Raw genomic sequence first — 20845 nt, 5'->3', positions numbered from 1 at the left:
AATTCCCCTAGCGCCCTCAAACGTTCCAGTACCTCCTACGATCGAAAGCACGCTAGCTCCCCTGGAAGCCCTGTTGAATGTTCCTTGTGCCTGTAAGGTGCTGCCATTGTACTCGCTTCTTGTGAACATACACCACTACAATTTCGGGCAATAGCCACTAGGGCTGGGCACGGGCCGGGACGGGCCGAAATCTTGGTAATCCCGATCCCGGGCCCGGAAATATTAGTCGGGACGGGCCGGGACGGTTTTAAGCTATTTTGAGAAGTGATCCCGACAGGCCCGAACCCGATCGGCACCGGGCCGGGACTGGGCCCAATCCGGGACAAACCCGAAAGGAAAAAAAAAAAAATCGAAGTTGTTCTTCTGGAGTTCTGGGTTTGTGCTCCTATTATCAAGAACTGTGATACTTTATCACCATCAACAGTTGCCGAAGTAATCAGCTCCGGCACTCCGTCAGTTGCCCTACGGTCGATGGACCACGCTGTTGTTGGTGAACCTGCATGCCCTTGTAGTCTCCGACCTGGTCAAATAGTGACTAGGCCGGGCGGACTTGGATCTGGTGTGGCTGAGGACGGTCGGCCATTACTGATATGCTTAATTAGCTTTCTCAGTAGCGTAGGAAATGAATTTTGGCTTGCAAGGATAGTGATTGAAAGTTTGAAACCAGAGAGGTAGAGGTGGTCAACTGGTCATATTTTATAGAAGGTTTAAGGGTTAGAGGTGGTGACACGTAGTGGGGGGAGGGTGAATTGGGGCTGTGCATGAGGAACAAGTTTCAGGGTGGTGTTTCGGGAACTCAACCCTAACACGGTGAGAAGGGTTTAAAGCTGTGAAAATGAGGTGGCTTCATGTCGAAAAGACTCTACTGCCACATTTTGCATGGGGTTCTGATCACATTGTTTGCTTGTCGTCTTCTTGTTAAACGGGGGTTTTGCTCGACTTGTCGTTGTGTGTGATCATCATCGTCGAGACTCGAAACTTCTCATTAGGTCATAAATCATATCGTGCATGTGGGCGACAAGGGAAAAAGGCAAGGGTTTGTTCATGGTTAGGCAGCACAGAGAGATAGAGAGAGAAGAGGAGGGTCTAAGACTCTCGCTGCTGTGTGTGTCTGTGCTTTACAGTGAGGATCGGCTAACGTGAAGAGGAGAGAGTTTGCTGATTTGAGATAGCCTCATCTGTGAATGATTTGAGAGAGTAGAAGAAGAAGTGAAGAACTGGAGAGTGGAGGAGAGACTCAGAAGAGATCAAGATCCAAGAGAAATAGGGATCAGTTAGCATTTTAGGTTAAAACGGGACGGGACGGGCCTTTGCGGGATTCCAACCTTCCGAACCGAAGCCCGTCCCGTTAAAACGGGACGGGTCGGGACGGGCCCAAACAGTGAATTTTGAAGATTTCAAACCGTTCCGTCCCGGTAGTTTTCGGTACGGGCCCGGGTCGGGTTCGGTTTTCTAGTTTCAAGTGCCCACCCCTAATAGCCACATGCACTATTGGTGACAATTTTGGGCCAAAGGCCACATATGTGTGTGTCTATGACCCATTGCCACATTACAGCCACTTTTAAATGGGTCAGTGCGCTGTAGGCCAGTTGCAATGGTCTGATGTAGTCACGTTTATATGCTTCCGTGGGCTACAATGAGTTTGTCATTGTGGTGGGCCATCTGGTGGGTCCCCTTAAATATTTTAATTTCTTTTTTATTTTTTGGTTAATCATGAATTTGTTCTAAACCTTTTTCATTCTGGACACAAACCAAATTGATCCGTGGGTTTCATTCAAAATACCAAAAAAAAAATTCACATGAATAAAATTTTAATTACAAAAACATATTGAATCCTTCATTTAATACTTTAATATTACATTAACCACTCCAAGTATAATACCTGACAGATATACACAAACTACTATAGAGTCCAAATAGTAGTTGAACACTATTAAACTAAATCAGACTTCACAAATATACATCCAAAACCTAAATCTACCTATGAAGCTAAACTTAAAAGCCGTTGTGCACTTATCCCATGATCAGGTAGCTACCACCAATATACTAGAGAGATCATAGATTAAGTCCTAAACAACAAACACACAGAGGCCTTAAGCACAATTGTTACTAACCAAAAGGTGAAGTCTGAAGTGTGCCTCAATTTCTGGTAACTTGCAGCTGCAATTCTTCAAAGCAATGTGGTATGTAAACATCATCCAAGTTCTGCTCATATGAAGATTGAATATGGCTCATCGATGGTTAGAGAGAACCACCCTTCATTCTTAAAGCTGCAGCAAGCATATCACTTGACTCATATGCCCCAAGTAACAAAGCCATAAGAGCTTCCTGTTTTTTCATTGCAATCTCCATATTTTTAAATTTATCTTTTGTGGCCAGAATTTGTTTGTTCATTTCTGCTTATCTTCCTTTTCTTGGCTCTCCTTCCAAATCGTTTCAATCTCAAACCTCATGTTGTTCTCTCATTGCTTGTACCTCTAAATGAACACATCTCTTCTACACTAGTACACCAGGAACTTGTTCAGGTATGGCTCCAATGCCAAATCCTCACACCCCTCCACGTGTCTCTTTTCCAAGCACAGCCACATATACTTCATTGATTTCAAAATCATTAAGAACCTCTGGAAGTTGGGATGCCCTCTTTGTAGTCTTCATCTTGTCAATCTTGTCCTTCATCAAGGCCTATATCAAACAATTGGTACAACTGATCACAATAAGTACAATATCAATGCTGAGTATGCTTAAGAACTTGAAAATAATAAGTCAAGAAGTCATAAGTGATGCTTACAATAGCTTTAGAATTCGGTTCATCAGGTTTTTCATTATCGTGGACATGGGTAAGCTCAAACATTTTGCAACGGTCTGGGTTTACACCTCCATTTTCTTTTTTCTACATACATATGAACCAAGAATCTAATTAAGAAAAACAAACAGAAAAAAGCAATATGAGATATGTGAGTACCATGAAGGACAAGTAAATAACACCCTGCAACAGCCCTTCTTATTTCATTGGAAATACTAAAAAAAAAAAAAGGTTGCAACAAGTAGAGTACAGGGTATGCAAATGGCAATTAAGGTCTCACATGTTTTAAGAGCAGAACAGAAGAGAATACTTCATGATCAAGGCTAGTGAAAATTGAAAACCAAGTAATTACATAAGACAAATGGTAATCAGTAGTAATTATGAAACCAAACAACTTAGAATAAAAGAGGTCCTTCATTACATGATTAACAATAACAAACTACTTGAGGCAATACAACAATTGAAAAAATAATCTATAACTACGAAAACTAGAAAACAAACTGCTCTTACAATGACATAATACTTATTGAAAATAAAAAAACTCATCTGCCACAAAGCAACAGGATTTGAAGTCAAAGATGTTTCTTTATTTTGGTTGGATAACTCATCTGCCGCAAAGCAACAAAATAAGCCAAACAATACATGATTATACTTCCAAACCATTTTGTTCTAATCACAATCCAAGAACCAACCAGATTACAACAGTGAGTAAGATTCACTGACCAATTCACTTTTCCCTTACAGCTTACTAACTAAGAATAGTACAATTGATTAGCCCTGGGAAGATCCCTTATGTAGTTAGATAGAACAAACTTTGATTCAATATAAGTTAATGTTCACAGAGATTCCAATTAACCTTTAATGGGATCTTGGATAAAGCAATTGATAACCAAGTTCTGCAGTATTCACAATAACGATCTACTTTTCAGAATATAGACCGGACACTCCATTTTTAGAAGATGCACATGTACTGCAGTGTTAACTCAAAGATTCGGCTAATTACCTCATCCTCTTCCTCGTTGTCATCGTCTTCGGAATGATCGACCGATGCAACTCTCTCCTCCAAAATCAAGCACATCAAAATTTCAATTTACCGTAATCCTAAATCAAATAATACCCAAATTTCTCAAAAACACATAAACAAAATTCCATCAGAGTTAAACATTCAAGATCTGTAACATGCAAGCTTAAAGATTGAAGCTTTAAAAACATAGAGAGAAGATCAACAAGTTGGTGGAAATAGAAACTAATTTGCATATCCAGTCGAAGACGAAGAGCCCGTGCAATCCGAATTTTGGTTTCAGATCGGATGCTTCTTTACTTTCTTCCTGTCCTCCGAACCCTAACTCCACCCAGAGGAAGAAATTCATAAGCAGAGGAAATAAAAATTGAATAAATGAATAGACAACAAAAAGAATTGCTAAGAATCAGAGAAACAAGAATCGCAGTGGCCATCAATTTGGTGGTTCAGATGGAGATGAGATGGAGAAGAAAAAAGAGTCGGCCCTCTTGCTAAGGAGAGAGAAACAAGGGAGCCGAGGGTTTTTTTTTTGTCTGAGGGAGACAAGGGTTTCTCTTTCTCATATATATATATATATATATATATATATATATATATATATATATATAAGCAATAAAATGAGATAGAGTTCCCACCGTAAACCGAGCCTTAAGGAAAATTTCAAAATTTAATAGTGGTGGGCCCTGTCATACGCGTTTCGAGAAAAGAACAGTAAATAATACATCAGCCACACTTCATGCATGTACGTGAGAGATATGGACACCAACATGTTGAAGGGCAGTGGGTATGACCCCAATTCCCACAATTCATTCATTCTGTGGCAATGGGTCAGTGGCTGTTGCCTAGTATTGTTGTAGTGATAGTAGAAGATCGAGGAAATATAGTTGTACTTTCCGTCTTTTGATGATGCCATTACCAAGCCCCGGACTTGGCCAACTTTTCGTGAGTATGGGCTTGGGTCTTCAACCAACGGGCTATCACCGACGAGAATTGTTCCCCAGTTGGTCGGGGACCAAAGCTTTCCGGCTATACCTGCAACAGGTACCACTGTGGCATTGGGACCGGACTGGATTTCCATGATGTAGTACTTCATCTCAAATTCTTTTTCAGACCCAGATTGCTCAACAGGTGCAGCTTGGGCTAAAAATAGAGTCATGGATAGAACGAGCAGAAACACTGGAGAAAGATGAGGGGTCAGCTTTGGTATAAAATTGAAAGCCATTTGGGAAACCAAGAGGTTATTAAGGCTAGGTTAACCGAGTTAACTAATGCTTTGTGATTTTTCAAGTTGGGTATGGTTCTTATTTATAGTATGAACGAAGGGTGTATCCATAATGCGTATAACAGTATAAATGGAGAGTAGTTTGAGCATCAAAATCTATAAAAAGTAGCGCAAGTAGCGAACACCGGAAGCAAGAGTCTAAAAGCAGGTAGCTAGCTTAGACAGGAAGCATGAGTGTTGGTAGAAATTCACAACGTATTAATTTTGATATTGAGATATCAAAATGTGTCATTCTCTGTGTTTCTGGACTAAAGTTGGTTGGGTGTTGTCTGTTTAGAACCATCATCGGCGCCTCTCAAGGTCTCTCGAGCATGTCGGATCGTGCAGCTTGGTGCTCCTCCTTCTGCGGCAGTGCATCAGCTGTTTATCTTCTTTGTTGGCTTGGGGCTTGGGTTTGGGCCTGTAGAGTCTTTAGTTGTTTTGTGTAGTTTGGGCGGGTCTGTTATTTTAGGCCATTTATTGGGTCTTTGTTGTACTTTCCCCCCCCCCCCCTTTTAATGTTTATGCAATTATGGTTTGTTTGCAAAAAAAAATATTAAAAAAAATCAAAATGTGTTACTTGGCTTCACACATTTTACAGTCATTTTAGAAAATAAAATTTCTGCAAATAATTTGTTTTCCTATTTATCTTAAAAGTTTGACAACTGTGGCTAATTCAAACACACACACACACATATATATAGGATTAAATTTAGTTTAACACTTTCAACTTTGGGTCCAACTTAACCACGTGGTGTGGTGTGTTGGTCGAATGGCCTAGTTTGGAACCCCCAGGTCTAGCGTTCGAATCCCAGCTCCATCCCGTGGCCAGCAGATTTGAGGGACCCTTTGGGTTCGTGCGTCTGCGGTGCAGTGGATTAGTCTGGCTTTGCCAGGCTTTCGCCGCAATGTCGGTGCAGGTGTCCTGGCGCTGGGATACCACTGCATGGGTGTGTGAGTTACTAACAACTAACCCGATCAAAAAAAAAAAAAACTTTGGGTCCAACTTCATGTGAAACCCTTGTTGTTCTAATTTAATTTGTAACACCTCTGCAATTCTAATTGTGTCCAATGTTTGGTATCATGTTTAAATTAGATGTTAAATGTTGACATGACATTGCACAGTAGGTTAGTTTCACTTGGCTGGGCCCATCTGAAGGGTGAAATTCCCTTGTTATCACTAAGTTTTGTTTCCCTCCATTAGTTGACCCATTTACCTTTATTTCCTCATGTCATTCTTGAGAATGTGAAAAAATATAACTCCCACAATGGAAAAATATAATTTTGCTTATGAGTTTATAAGGGTTTGGGTCACTCTATTCATTGTCAATTGGTTTTGGATGTGAACCCCAGATTACTTTATCATGGTATCAGAACGGGTTACCCACATGTTTGGTTTCAACGATGGTCATACGTGCTCACCGTCACCTAATATAATTTGTCCACGGCTTGAGAAATCATCACACGTGTGGTGGCATGTTGAGAATGTGTATAAATATAACTCCCACATGCGGTGGCGTGTTGAGAATGTATATAAATATAACTCCCACATTGGAAAAATATAACTTTGTTTATGGGTTTATAAGAGTTTGGGTCACTCCATCAATTGCTAATTGGTTTTGGATGTGAATTCCAGATTACTTTTTCAGTCATATGACTGCCTATTTCAATTGTGAGGCCAAGATTTAATTGGTGTTACAGAAATCAAACTCTCTCTCTCTCTCTCTCTCTCTCTCTCTCTCTCTCTCTTCCCTTGAGTGCGACTGACCAAGCAATGGTGCTACAGAGATCAAACTCTCTATTAGATCGCCTGGGCAAGTTGGTAGAGAATTTGACACTGTCATTCTAGTGCAAACTTCGTCACTTAGATATTTTAGGTTTGGTGTGGATTTTCAATATAGGGACAATAACAGTGTCACGGACCACAGACCAAACCGAGCATGCATGATAACATCTCTAATAATTAATGATATGGACTACATAGTCTTTTTGTTGGCAACATATACCAGCCTACAAATTAAATGGATTATGTTGCCTCTAGATGCCACAATTAAAACTGAATTCTTAACAATGGATGAAATACAAATGCTCTCTGGATGATTACAAACTTTGGGTTACTTTTTTTTTGGGAGTCAAAATAACTTTGGGTTACTTGAGTCGCAAGGTACTGTTCAAACTCTCTTCTTCCTACCGGAGGCAGGTCTCTTGCCAATGGTTGAAGAAGAGAACTTGGTCGATGATGAGTTGGGAAGCAATCCACGAAGTATGGCTACAACACCCACACTCAAGAACGAATAGTACACCGTCAATAACTTTTCCGGAGCCCTTCCTGATCTTGTGAGTTCTGCAAATATAGGCACCTGCAAATGCATGGGAGTGACCTATCAAAATGTTTGAATAAGAAACATGCATAAAAGGATAATTAGTGATTCTTGCTGAAAGAAAAATTTAACCAACGGAACCAACCACCCAAATTATTCTCTACCTTATTCTTCTATTGATTTCGGGGGACATCCAAACGAACATGAACTTAATTGAAAAAAAAAAGAGTCCTTGATGTCCCAAATAATTTTACCATAAATATGTCGTTAAATCATACTCACACAGTCACACGCTGAATAAGATGATTTAGTGTGAAACGAATGAGGTGACAATGGTGGTTAGAGTATTTTGATGAATTTTGCCATCGTCACCTTGGTAGTAGTGTAACATATTTATGATGTAGTAGGAAGAGTTCCCAATAGAAAGAAAAATGACCAGGATCATAATTTTCATCTAAATTATGGACAACATATGATTTTTTTGGTCAAAATTGTATATTTTTTTTTTCTCACTAAATTTTTTCCACCCTCAAATCATGATTTTTAAGCAATTCTTAGACCGATGGAACTCAAAATTCTTGACCTGATTTTGTTTTAATGATTTTCTAAAGTTGGACAACGAGAAATTTCATAAAATAAAACACTGGGTTGAGATTTTGGAGATCTGTTACTTAGAGAACCTTCTAAAAATCATGTTTTACCAATAGTGAAATTATGGTATCGGAGAAAAAAAATAAATAAATGGTGTTTATAAGGTTTGACATGCATGGTTTAACATGCCATGAGTGTTGTCATGATACCTTTAAGGTGTCAAACCATATCAAGTCTATTTTTTTTTTTGTGTGAAATTTTTCCGAATCATAATGTCACCTAGTAATGCATATACAGATTATAAAAATCTTGAACGATTATTTTGTAAATGATTTTTCAAAATCAGAAAACCGAGAAAATAGTAAAAAAAAAAAAAAATGAGGAATACAAAGTGGGAACAAGGACCTAACCTAATTGAAAACAAAGACTGGAAGGACCAATCTTTGATCTTTCATAAAGAGAAATTATAAATGTAACGTTGATAGTGAAGAACTGTTACCATGCCGGTGAATAGAGAAATGCCATAACTCAAGCACGTGGTGTTGAACCAATGCTTCCCAGCTAAAATGCCATAAAGATTCACAAGCACCAGAGGCCATTGAAAAAGAAGCTCAACCCATATGATCCCGACGTAGAAATCCGGCGTCTCAGTCATGAGGTAGTCACCAACTTCTCCTGCGTACCAGCTCCGGAGTTCGACGAGAAAATCTGGGTAGAGGGTGATAGGGAGACATGCTTGCCCTTCAATCAATGGGGTTTCAAAAGCGATCGCGAGGAGCAAGAGGAAGAGCAAAGCATCAATGAGCTTAACAAGAGACCCCATTTTTGTTGCTTAATTTGGAGCTTTTACTAATTTGCGAGAGGAATGGAAAATCGCTAGATAGAGGGAATTGGTAGCAAAAAGAGGATCTTGAAAGTTTGGAACGTTTAAAATTCAACATGAGGTGCAATTTATACGGAATGGTTTGACTCGCTCACACAAATCTCATCCCTTTGCAAAAATTGATGATGGATATATCATTTCATAAAAACCATTGGCTAAATAAAGTAAATATTTCCTTTCTTCCCCATTTTAATAAGAGGAGGAGGAAGATTCAAAATTGGAACGTGGTAACAGGATAAATATTCTTTAACTTGCTAGTAGAGCTATGAAATGATATTTTTAATAAGTTTAGTTTCGTATCATATTTTTACAATTTGAACGATATTGTAACGCCCCAAGCTGCACCTCACCAGCTTAAGCACGTCACAGTGCCGCGAGCCTCTAAAACATAAACCGAATGCTCGATTTACATTCTAGAGAACCGCAAGGCATTTTTTTTGTTGAAAACTTTTCGTAAAACACAGCGAAAGCTAGAAATATTTTTGAGGTGAAAATCTTTGAGTTGCCCAAAAATCATTTTGTTCGTTCAGACTTGAAATGAATGCTCACTCAGGAGGCACAAGATTTAAGGACTAGGAATTTAACCACGTTTGACCCAAGAATTCCGGGACACAAAGTTCGAGAAATAGAAAGCAGTATAAAGCCCAGAAGGCGGTTTACCAAACTTGTTCCGCACACCCAGCTCCGTCCGCCATTGTCCCGTCACCAGTGCACAGTACCTGCATCCATACTGTTGTAGGGGGTGAGCTTTCGTCCTCGCTGCTCAACAGGAACTCTACCTCAACTAGACTTAAAACCAATAAACAAATATTTGGGCTGCCCAGTATGAAAACATATTTAAACCAAATATATAAAAGAACGACAAACTTTAATGATTTTCAACTTGAAAACCGATGCATGATGCTTAAATAAATACGGCGCCAAATCCAAGTATTACCTGATGGCCGGTCCCATAGACCCACTACACAACCTTACCTCAAATTAATTTATCACCAGGTAAGCGTAGCGAGAGCGTCCACTACCTAGCTACACACACGTACCGGGCCCGTCATTACAATCGGAATACCCGGACGACTGGCGTAACTAACCCTCCGGAGGTTAAGGGGATCGAACCCAAGGAAGTCAGAGCCACCCTTCGCTCTCAAGCCATCACACATTTTCTCATAGATTGGTTAGTATGCATTGCATTTTACATAACCAACCCATACCACTTATCATGCATCACATTAATAAAATATAAAAGAAAATCACCAACCGAGGAGAGTCCTGAATCCCTACCTGGATTCTGATGCTTTCTCTCACGTACTCCGAGAGTCGCGAACCTTCCGTTCCTCGGGTAACTGGAGTCCTAAGTTCCGACATTTCGATAGTTAATAATCTATTGAACAATTATATGAAATCTCGACGATTAATATATCGTCCAAACCACCTTTTCCTGGTTTGACCAGGAGTTGACCAAGGTTTGACCGACCTTTCCTGGTTTGACCAGGATTGACAAACTTTGACCATTGTTTGACCAATCGCTTAAATTATCGAACATTCACTTGAAATTACGGTATCAACCAAACATATATTGAGTGCACCCGACTACTAAGGCCACCCAATATATATATACTTATATATTAATTTCTTTCACTTTCTATCCATTTAACATAAGCACAAGCATAGAACATGTTTCCAATTTCATCAACATTTTATCTCAATCACGCTACACTTGGTCTTTTACTTCCATTTCGTATCTTGTCGCATAGTAATTACACGGAATTTACTATGGACACCCAATACTTTCCAATTTCCATATAAGGTGTACCCAAAACTACTATGGACACCCAAACTTGACCATTTTCAATTATTCCACAACATTTCGAATAACCAGCCTTGGCAACACAAGCTTGTAAAACCAGAGAAAATCTCAAATCAAGTCAATAATAACCCACTCTGCATATGCAAATAACATAGCAAACAATCCAAATCCAAAATTTCGATACCAGTAACTAGCGGATTCAACAACACCAAATCGAAAAGCTTTCAGTTTCACATACACTCAAATTCCAACAATTTTCAGAGAACAGAACTTTGATTCGAGGTTCTGTATTATACCTTTGAAAGCTTTGATTCGAAAACTGTTGCCTGGGTGCTCAAACTCGGTTCTCCAGGACAAAGTCGATGATAAACTGCTGATTCGATGCCCACAACCCAGCGAGTTCCCGAACCCAGTTCCAAATCGTGGTCAGCCTTCGTCAACAGGAGCAGCGAAGCCAGAATGAACCAAGAAAAGCTAGAGAAGTCGCCGGCGTCGAAGCCGAGATGAATCCAGAAACCCAATTCATCAGAACTCACTCCAATCCGAAAACTAAGTATCAAATTGTGCATATTATGACGAAGGGATGAATTTCCATACCGAATGCGCCTTGAATGGTGGCCGGAAATTGCAGAGATGGCCGGAGAAGGCTCGGGGCTTCCTGTCGTTGCTGCTCCGCTCACCGTTGTTGCATGGATGATCTGAGGCCAAAATCGTGACGGCGATGACGAGAGGAAGACATCGGTGGTCGGGCGTCGTCGGTCGGTGGCCGGAGAAGCGGTTTCCGGTCGGATTTCTCTTCCGGGTCGGCGCTCTCCCTTCGGGTCAGAAGCTTCGAGCTTCTCTCTCGAGATTTCTGGATCACTCCTCTGATCCCAGGCCCATTTATAAACTCCTTTATTTGCTTTTGGACGGCAGTGATCAAGCGGTGCCTAATGGACGGCATTGATTGCACCGTTGGTTTTCTTTTTATTTTCTAAAATCTCTGAACTTCAGAAAATCACGGTAAATAGCTCGAGTATCCGAAAAATCTCCCGAAAATTTCCACGAACTCGTCGGGTCGTGTACTTCATTATCCAACTTCTAAATTGAGGATTTCCCTTCACGAAATTTTCTGAAAATATTCTCGAGTACTTTAACTTTTATCGAAATCGATAAGTAAATTATCGAACTATTTCACTTAAGCTCAATAAATTTTTCCGGGGCTCACAGATATACTAGTTACCGTTGTAGTGAAGCGTAGATATTTAGTTTTTGTAAACTTTTTTTTTTTTTTTTTTTAAATAGGAGTTTGGAACCCAACCTAGTTGGGAGGCTCAGCCTCACGCCCAGTTTCATTTATTGTATTATTATTTAGAACCGGGGGATATAAAACCTGAACCTCATGCTACAGAAGAACAATTACAATTATTCTCGTACAGTACATTTTTTTTTTTTTTTTGAGAAACTGTCAACTCAATTTTATTAATAATAAACAAAATAAAAATTACAACTGATAGATGTAGAAACTACATCAAAATATAAAATAGCAAAAGAAATACTAGATGCAACAAAGCATCGGAAATAAAACCTAGCAAGGATACGAAAGGATGCAATTAAGCATTTGATGAGGCACCAGACAGAGTCCGGGCGATGTAAAACGGTACCAATAGTATGGTCGACCATACTTCCACGCAAAGATATACGTCTAATAGAGGGTAACCTTCTATCAAGATGACCGCCGGTAGTATGACCGATCTTGCCTACTCCACGCAATAAAATGCGCTGAATAGAGAGCAATCTTCTACCTAAGTAATCAAAGAAGCAATTCCAACATGCAGATAAATTTAGGGCCCAACAACAGTCTCCCGGATCCCAAACACGAATCCTAACAGCTGCAGGCTCATTCACCAGGTGCAAAGCCCCAAGAAGGAAGGCCCAGCCCAAAGTCCTTCTTGAACAATCCAACTGAACAGAGGTCCAACCAACCCTAGCACAGGCCCACCTTGAGTAGCCCAAACAAGAAAGGGCCCAGGTCCATAGTTGGGCACCCAAAATCCCTCTGGGCACCCAAACCTGCCTTATCCTCGACCCCAATCACTGAGCTGCCAGTCCTCGCCGGAGGACCCCCGTCCCGGCCTTGTTCGCCCGACTCAAGACGTCGCCCACAGCCCCATCAGTCATGTGGCGTTGTCCGCAGAAGACCGAAGATCTTCTACCCCAGAACCAACCCCCACTGATCGGATCTATAGCAGAGCAAACGCCGAATCCAGTCTCTGACTCCGGACATCGATCTGTCATCTTCCTATCACCAGTGATCATGATCACGCACCGACCCGCTGTACGCCGCACCACCACCGGTCCAGATCTAACCAATAAACCCACTTTCAGACGTGCTCGACTCGGTCGGAGACGGTTCACATCCGGTGTTGTTCCAACCCAACAAGGCGGCACAACCACTGCTTCTCCCCACCAGCCACGATCAGATAGAGTCTGGGACCAGAAGGTTGTCGCCGGGAAGCAAGCTTGCTGCGACTGGTAAACATGCACGGTAGAAGCCGTGCGCAAGGGTAACGACGCCGAGAACGGTGTCGGAGATTTGCTCCATCGACGAAGGAGGAAGGTACAGAGAGGCCAAGAGCGGCGCTCTCCCAACCCTAGCAGAGCACTAGGTATTTTCATTCTTTGTAAAAAACCAATCCGGCCTAGATACACTTCATCAGCACCTTGAATCAGCTTGAAGAGTTGTTTGTGCAAAATAATGCCTTAAAAGGGCCTATTCCTATGGTCGTCTTTCGTACAGTACATTCTGAATAATAACAAAAGTCTCATCTAACCAAACATCATTTAAACCATCAATACCAACAAGGTGCGCAGACTTATGCTACACCATTTGCTTCATGATAAACATGTCTAATTCTACATGACTGAAAAGCAGAAAGATAAAGATAAGGAAAACTCGACTTACTCCGAAAACTTCTCCTCCTCACAATGATAGTGAAATATAAAATTTTTGTGAATTTTCGTCCCTAGGAAAAAAGGGTTTGATTGCAAATGGTAGTGAAATTCAGGGTCCCTATGGCACAGAATAAAAATAAATCGATCGAAGTACAAGGACTATAAATGTAATTCTTCCAAGAACTGTCCTCTGAGCAAGACGTCGTCGTTTCCGTCAGTGTCATTGTGATTTTGCAGAGGCCCAATTTCAGCAAAGTCGGAAGCTTGAAGGAGGAAGTGAATACGCGATGAGCGAGAGTCGACCAGTGCCGCGAAGAGAGAGCCCATGGGGCACGCCGGAGGGAGACCATCGTCAACCCAAGGCCCATCGCTGCAATGACCGAGCTGAGGACGTCATCCAAGTAAGAACACACAAAACCCTCTCTCTTCTCTTCATCGCTCTTATCATTTCCAATTGACACGTTTGATGCCGCAATGTTAGTTTTGGTAATCAAATTCTTCAGCTTTTTTTCGTTAGGGTATAGATTCGATATTGGGTTGGAGTTTTTTTGGTTCTTTCTTGACGTGATTGAGACCATGATTGCTTTGTGTATGTGGGTTTTGAGTTTCAATTGGTGGGTTTATGGGAAAGTGAATGCAAGTGAGTTTTTTTAAGATGAAATGTACTTCAGCGGCTTTGTTCGAATAGATTTAGTTGTATGGTTGGGAGTTCTGGAGTATGGGAAAGTGAATGCAAGTGATTTTTAGCTGAAATGTACTTCACCTGATTGCGTTTTATTGTTATGAACCAGATTTCATGTGTCAAACACTCAACGGTGGTGTACATAGTGCCTTGTGATTAGATTTCACGTTCATGGCTCATATTCATTGAAGTTTTAGTCGAAACAATTTTTCCGCGATTGTCTGTCAGTTCACAAATTTCAGTATTGAATGAATTTGTTCATTGATCAAACTTTGTATCAACATTTAGTAAATTGTAAAATGTATGTCCTCTATGGAATTACTCTAAAGTTGTTGAATATGGAGCAGTTAACAAGTAAATAGTACATCAGGGACGAGGGGAAGGGAATTTCAGGTGTTGGTTTTGTCAAAGTGAGGAGAAAGCTCACAAGCAAAGGGTTTTATCTTTAATGTGAAGGTCTGATGAAGTCATTTAGTTTCACGCTGATTTTGGTGATCTTAATGGGGGCGTTGATTCGAAGGAATTTACACTCTGTTTGACTTAGCTATTGCCAAACTCAAGTTAATACTCCTTGGACTAATTGATTTGACATGTTAGAAATCAACAATAGTAGTGTTCTCTCCTAATCTTATCAATTAATCTTGTCTGTGTATTATGTAGGCTTGTTTTGAGGGAAACCCCTTTAAGACAGTCCCAGGGCCATTCAAACTCTTCTATCAGTGCATGCGATCTAAACCTGGGTATGATATCGACCTTCGAATATACTCTTATGAGATCATTTTTTTCTTTTCAAACTTTCAAGTGAGTTTATAACTATGTTCTGCTATAAACATTAACAATAGTTAGTGTGTCTTGTTTTGATGATGCTCCTTAGAGCTGGTCATGTATTCAGTCATTGGCTGAGCCATATTAGAGGCTCCGCTATCTACCTGTTAGTAATTTATATGCTATTTTATCATTCAATACATTGTGATATCTGAAGCGTTTGTGCTTTTCTGCAGGGAGGAACCAACAGAGCCATATACATATTTGCAGCTGGATCCTCCAACAAGGGAGGTGAAACTTGAGTGAAGACATCTTTGCTTGAAAAATAATCTCTTGTTTAGTTTTTTTTTTTTTGTCTAAAAAATTCCAAACTTGTTACATTTGCCTAAATAATATGATTGGATTGTGCTCAAGATCACAGCTTCTTTGCTTTAATACATACTGTTGAACTCAACAGCTTTTTTGAATTCTGTCCGCACCATCTACTACACAATTCAACTCTAATGTCTTTGTTCTTATGTGTACCGTAATTGCTTTTTTCTGCTCCGGAAGCAAATCTCCATTGAAGCCATTCAATAGCTTTGTCAGCTATTCTATTAGGATCTTCATGCTCCTTTTATGAAATGTAGATGCATAATCAACTTGCTATACTTTGATGTGCATGATGATGAGATATGAACTGCATTGTAGGCAAACCAATGTTTTTGTTGTTGTTTGATTTCTTGTTTTTGAACTCTCTACAATTGACTTTATTTGTATATGGAGATGTGGGCTTTCCGCCTCTGCCTTTCTCCAAAATCATCAAAAGGAAACAACCCAAACTGTCATTGAACTGAAGAACTATGACAATCCAGGAACCCGTCTACCGCTTACAATTTCTGTGGTTAGAGAGAACCTACTATCTACAAAAAGTATGAGGACTAGAAATCAATAATGGGCTCTCCAATGGTCAGATTCCGCTCGACGGTCCACGGTAAGTCAAAGAGCTTGGCTGTGATGAATTTGAAGATCTTGTTCACATTTATGTTGTAGGTTGCACTGGAAAAGAAAAGTGTTGCGTTGAATGCCTTTGCATAAGCTCTTGCCTGCAGTCACAATAGACACAGTTTCATATCAATTTTCTCATTTTCCCAAGAACCAAACATAGACTTCATCACAAGTGGGTGGCTGGTATGAATTCTTGATCAATTAGTAGTTGGTGAATCAATTCATTTGAAGGGTCCTTGTCCCTTCCATGGTTTGCTTAAGTTCTGTATTAAAGGAATATTCTTGATGTAGTTAGTTGGTGCATGTTGAAATTGAATGACTTGTTCTATTGAGCATTGGCCTACACGTCTCCAATTTTTCTTGCTAGTTCTAGAAGATTACCTACTTCAAGCTTTACCGACAAGATTAGCCCCTAATAATTGGCATTCTTTGACTAAGCACATTTTCTTTAACCAACAAAACAACTATGTTTATTATAAAATATTCAACTGATTCACACATCAATTTGTAAATCATGAATTTTAGGGATTTTTCTATTGTTTTTTTCCTACAAGTATCTGGGATTAGAATAAAGATCAAATAATTTTGAAGAATAATATATGATTTGTTTATTAAATGTCATTGTTATTTCTTACCTGACTCGCGATTGCCCATTGCAAATCTAATGGGAGCTGGATGAAGTCATCGAACTTTGTTCCTATCAATATTGGGATTGCCGTCTGCAAAACAACCATGCAAAGAAATTCTTCTATCTCAAACATGGAATAATAAAACCGATCTTAAATTTCGAAAAAAAATTGATTCACCTTGTTTTTTAGTAAAAGAAAATACAGTGCATAGAAAATTACCTGATTCCATTTTCTGGCTCGGTGATACCATGTTGGAATACTGCAATCACAGAAATCAAAATTCCATGGATTTGTAATTAAGTTCCTATTTAATCAACGTGATCAAGAATACTAATCAAAACAGCATGAACAATGAAAGTGAAACACACCTATTTAACGTACAACGACTTGTCAAGTCGAACATGAACAAAATTGCTACGGAATCCATGCAAGCAACCTGCATATTGTCCTGGGATTTCTTATCACCTGCACCAAAATAAAGCATAGAAACATTATCCAAAGTTTGATGGTATTGTAAGATGAAGAAACTCGATAGAATGTATATAGGACAGACGAGAGGCCCTATATCGAATGACCACGATACACAGGGCCCTCGCCTGACATGTGTTTGATTAACCACACTTCCGGTGAATGGTAGTAGAGAATTACCTCCAACTTCCCAAATACTATACGAAATCCGAGCATCTCTGACGATTAGAGTTTTATCCATGAAATTCAACCCTGTAGTCTGTGGCTCTCCTTCTTTCTCATCACCTCCCACGTACTTTACCTTCAATGATCAACAAATTTCAAACAAACTTCATTATTACTTACAACACAAGAATATAAGATGAAATGTATTCTGATGGTACATGAAAGATTACCAAAAAGCTCGTCTTTCCGATTTGGCTATCCCCTAACAGACTAATCTTCAATGAGACCAAGTTGGAGTCTACGCTTTCCCGACCACTCGTAGCAGCCGACGACTTCTGATGCCGGACGGCCTTGACAGCGGAGTCAGGGCTGGCGATAGAGCCGGAAGGAGGAGTCATAACCGAAATCGGCAGCATCCGGTAGTGAACCGGCTTTCCTAAACAGCAAGTAATAATCCTATCCATGACGTGTCGAATGCAACGGCGGAGAACCAAAACGCGACGGTGAACTCTTCGCCGGAGGGTGTACTGGACCATATCTTTCTTGAAGCGCGAAGAGGAAAGAAAGTAGTCAATCTTTGTTTTCTAAATAATGGATGATGATCATGGCATGGGGAGATGGCCTCAACAACAAGGCTTACTGAGCGGCTCTTGGTGTTTTTTGGCCATGGAAAATGAAAGCGAGCTTCTCAAGCTTCTCATATTTTCATTACTTGGTGGTATTTTTAGCATTTTTCTTTGTTTGATTCTTAATCCTTTTTTTTTTTTTTTGTATTTTTCAGTTACAACTACCTGTTGCTATCAATATGACTGATTTAACGGGACAGTTGACAGGTAACAATGTGGACGAACTCCTAAAATCCAAATAGAGAGTCCTAATTGCCGTCTGAGATTAGCTATCAATCTTGGCTTTCTATCTTGGACGTCCATTTGGATTGAGGAGCAAGGTTGACAAAAAACAAAGATGATCTAGAACTCACCGTTTTCGCTGTTGTTTTTAGTGGATTAGGTTTGGCCTATTTTTCCTTAAAAAGTAAATGAAGAGATAGATATAAATCCGCAATGAGATAGGGTTAGTGCGAAATGAGTTTGTAATCTGTTTTTGTTCAGGTGCCGGACATTTGGAAACGCGGGTTTCAATTTATAACATGTAAAATTCAGGATAACTTGATCATTTCACCAGGTGAGAAATGAGATATTTTGAAAATTCTTAAATATAAGAAGGTTCTAAGTCATAAAAGTAAAACCGAGACATATTTGGTTCAATAATATATATGTCTACAATTTAACAATGAAATTCATTAACCGTGATCTGTTTCGAGGGATTAAGTTGAATAAATCAGTCACATACATGATCTCAACAGGCCATCTGATTTAAAAGGTAAATCATTTCTAATGCCTATGAAAAACAACTGAATAAGAAAAAGAAAAAAAAAAAGGTATCTCATTTCTAAAATCGTCAAAATTTCTTCAAATTGTACGAGTTTTCTGTCCGATTATACCAAAAAGCTTTGGCTTCAATAGGAAGTCACTTTCTGGTTTCTTTCCTTGCAAATTAAGTCCATCTACACCAGAAAATTGGTGTACCAATCAATCCATGTGAGTGTAATGGACAGAAACAGAATACAATAATTTTCGAGTCCGCGAAGATATGAACAAGACTTTGGATTGTTATATTATAGAATATGAATAATATGGTTGAGTCTTTATATATATAGACCGACTTGAATTTAAGTTAAAGAGGCATTCAAGCCCTCAACTCAGCAACAGCTAGCTTGTTAATCAATTAGTTTCTAATGGGAATATTAAGGACTGCACGTATGATATCGTATTATCGTGGACGTGTCAAACAGTAGTACTCGATCTTCCCACGTCGTCAATCTATCGAATTAATATCAATATTATTGATCTCACCTAACAAATTTGATTGAGGACTTATAGTTAATTAAGCTTATTAGTGTCTTAAAGCAGTGTGGTTGGCTGGGTTGTGAACTTGTGATTGTGAATATCTAATTACCTATGTATAAAAAAAAAAAAATATATATATATATATATCTAATTACCTAGCATATATAATGAAATTTTGATTTGGTCTTTTCTAGTGTAGGTAAGGCTACTAGGGATATACATTACATTAGCTAACAAGAAACCTTTCAACATCAAATGATAAGGGTAGAACTTCAAACTCGATCGATCACTCTCGTGTCCAACGCGTGTTTCAAAAAATTCTAGCAATCTTCATGCTGAAATAAATAAATCAACTGGATATTTTTTATTCGGTTTTCGAGTAATATGTCATTATCAGAGCAAGAAAAATAGAATGAACACTGTGGAAAATAAAAGTTAACTTGGAATGTAAGTAATTGCTTACCACAGCCTTAATAACCAAGATATTAGGCTCCAAAGGAGCTTTTGTTCGACTAGAATTCAAGCCGCAGCCGCTCTCTAACCTAGGGTTAGGGTTTCTTTGCCGACTGCGTAGTTTTTCTCTCTTTGTCACGTCAATGGCAACGATCGACGCAATGGCAGCCCGCCTGGCCTCCTCCCTAGCCCTAGCGGATGGGAAGAACTCGGTGAATCCGCGCCCGTCCAAGGGTTTGAGACAACCCGAGGCTTTCATGATTGGCAAATTACTGACGGCGAGGGAATACTCTCGCAGATCGTTCCTGGGAATGTTCCGGGCTGCATGGAGGATTAATGGTAACCTCAGGGTGGAGGAAGTTGGAGAAGATGACAGAGTTTTGTTATCCTTCACAGACCCAAACGAAGTTGACGGTGTTTGGAAAGGCGAACCATGGGGCTATAACCGAGCTCCGATAGCCATTGCACCGTATGACGGTGTCAACTCGGCGGTGGATGTACCCCTCAAGAAGTCATCATACTGGATGACGCTGCAAGGAATACCACCTGCATTCAGATCGGAGCGAATTATGCGCCTCATTGGAAGTACGCTCGGCGACCTCAAGGAAATCAATCGTCCGGCGTTTAGGAATCGGGTTATGCGCATCCGAGTTGAGATCGATTACGTGAAACCTCTGTTATTCCGCCGTCGTTTCTGGGTCGAAGACGAAGTCCAGTTCGTAGTGCAATTCAGGTATGACAAGATCTTCGGTCGATGCGGCACATGTGGTTTGGTTACTCATGTTGGTCTCCCCTGCTTCGGGCCGGAGCTAGTTGAAGATAATGATACACTGGTAGGGGCAGTAGCGCCACCCACAGCCTTGGCTGTCATGCGGGAACAAACAGTACCAAACCCTAACGTTAACAGGGTGGTGATTAATAACCAAACCCTAATTTTCAAAGCTCAGGTGCCAAGGAGTATACCAGAAGCTCTCCTTCCTCCATCGGTGATGAACATGCGACGTCATAAGAGACAGGTACAAATTCAGGAACTGCTCGAACCAAGACACAATGAAAATCCAATTACCGGACTGCGTAGGATCAGAGAAGATGATGAGGTAACAATCTCTCCTAAAAAACTCCGTTTGAGTCTTGCTATTGGAAAGAAAAATTTGGATGCAGTGAATATGGG

The 20845-nt window shown here is 40.0% G+C and overlaps 4 protein-coding genes and 1 long non-coding RNA gene across 7 annotated transcripts; 1 reads left to right on the top strand and 4 right to left on the bottom strand.

The window, feature by feature from the left end:
• Window positions 1-1833: 1833 nt before the first annotated feature.
• Window positions 1834-4366, bottom strand: LOC133744346 (uncharacterized). Of its 2 annotated transcripts, none has more exons than XR_009863415.1 (3): window positions 3807-4366; window positions 2789-2913; window positions 1834-2682 (listed from the first exon to the last, which is right to left on the bottom strand). XR_009863415.1 is itself a non-coding variant. In XM_062172471.1 (3 exons), the coding sequence occupies exons 1-3, from the start codon at window positions 3879-3881 to the stop codon at window positions 2548-2550; spliced, it is 312 nt and encodes a 103-aa protein (XP_062028455.1). In that variant the 5' UTR covers window positions 3882-4366; the 3' UTR covers window positions 1834-2547. The 2 variants fall into 2 exon arrangements, 1 of the variants encoding a protein (XP_062028455.1); XM_062172471.1 differs by having other exon boundaries at window positions 2789-2890.
• Window positions 4367-7028: 2662 nt separating this feature from the next.
• Window positions 7029-9033, bottom strand: LOC133726048 (uncharacterized). The gene is made up of 2 exons (XM_062153498.1): window positions 8497-9033; window positions 7029-7445 (listed from the first exon to the last, which is right to left on the bottom strand). The coding sequence occupies exons 1-2, from the start codon at window positions 8818-8820 to the stop codon at window positions 7257-7259; spliced, it is 513 nt and encodes a 170-aa protein (XP_062009482.1). The 5' UTR covers window positions 8821-9033; the 3' UTR covers window positions 7029-7256.
• A 1838-nt stretch (window positions 9034-10871) lies between these two features.
• On the bottom strand, window positions 10872-11525 carry LOC133726049 (uncharacterized). The gene is made up of 2 exons (XR_009854635.1): window positions 11282-11525; window positions 10872-11158 (listed from the first exon to the last, which is right to left on the bottom strand). It is a non-coding gene; the product is annotated as an uncharacterized LOC133726049 (long non-coding RNA).
• A 2279-nt stretch (window positions 11526-13804) lies between these two features.
• On the top strand, window positions 13805-15581 carry LOC133726046 (uncharacterized). The gene is made up of 3 exons (XM_062153497.1): window positions 13805-14019; window positions 14961-15040; window positions 15302-15581. The coding sequence occupies exons 1-3, from the start codon at window positions 13906-13908 to the stop codon at window positions 15369-15371; spliced, it is 264 nt and encodes an 87-aa protein (XP_062009481.1). The 5' UTR covers window positions 13805-13905; the 3' UTR covers window positions 15372-15581.
• LOC133726045 (septum-promoting GTP-binding protein 1) lies at window positions 15399-18043 on the bottom strand. 2 transcript variants are annotated; one of them, XM_062153495.1, is made up of 6 exons: window positions 17545-18043; window positions 17330-17450; window positions 17050-17146; window positions 16859-16940; window positions 16688-16771; window positions 15399-16150 (listed from the first exon to the last, which is right to left on the bottom strand). In XM_062153495.1, the coding sequence occupies exons 1-6, from the start codon at window positions 17848-17850 to the stop codon at window positions 15986-15988; spliced, it is 855 nt and encodes a 284-aa protein (XP_062009479.1). In that variant the 5' UTR covers window positions 17851-18043; the 3' UTR covers window positions 15399-15985. The 2 variants fall into 2 exon arrangements, with proteins under 2 accessions (XP_062009479.1, XP_062009480.1); XM_062153496.1 differs by having other exon boundaries at window positions 16901-16940; window positions 17545-18039.
• Between the last annotated feature and the right edge of the window lie 2802 nt (window positions 18044-20845).

Source organism: Rosa rugosa, chromosome 1 (assembly GCF_958449725.1).
Source record: "Rosa rugosa chromosome 1, drRosRugo1.1, whole genome shotgun sequence".
Taxonomy (NCBI): domain Eukaryota; kingdom Viridiplantae; phylum Streptophyta; class Magnoliopsida; order Rosales; family Rosaceae; genus Rosa; species Rosa rugosa.
The sequence above is the reverse complement of the archived record's forward strand: the minus strand, read 5'-3'. Positions and strand labels throughout refer to the sequence as shown.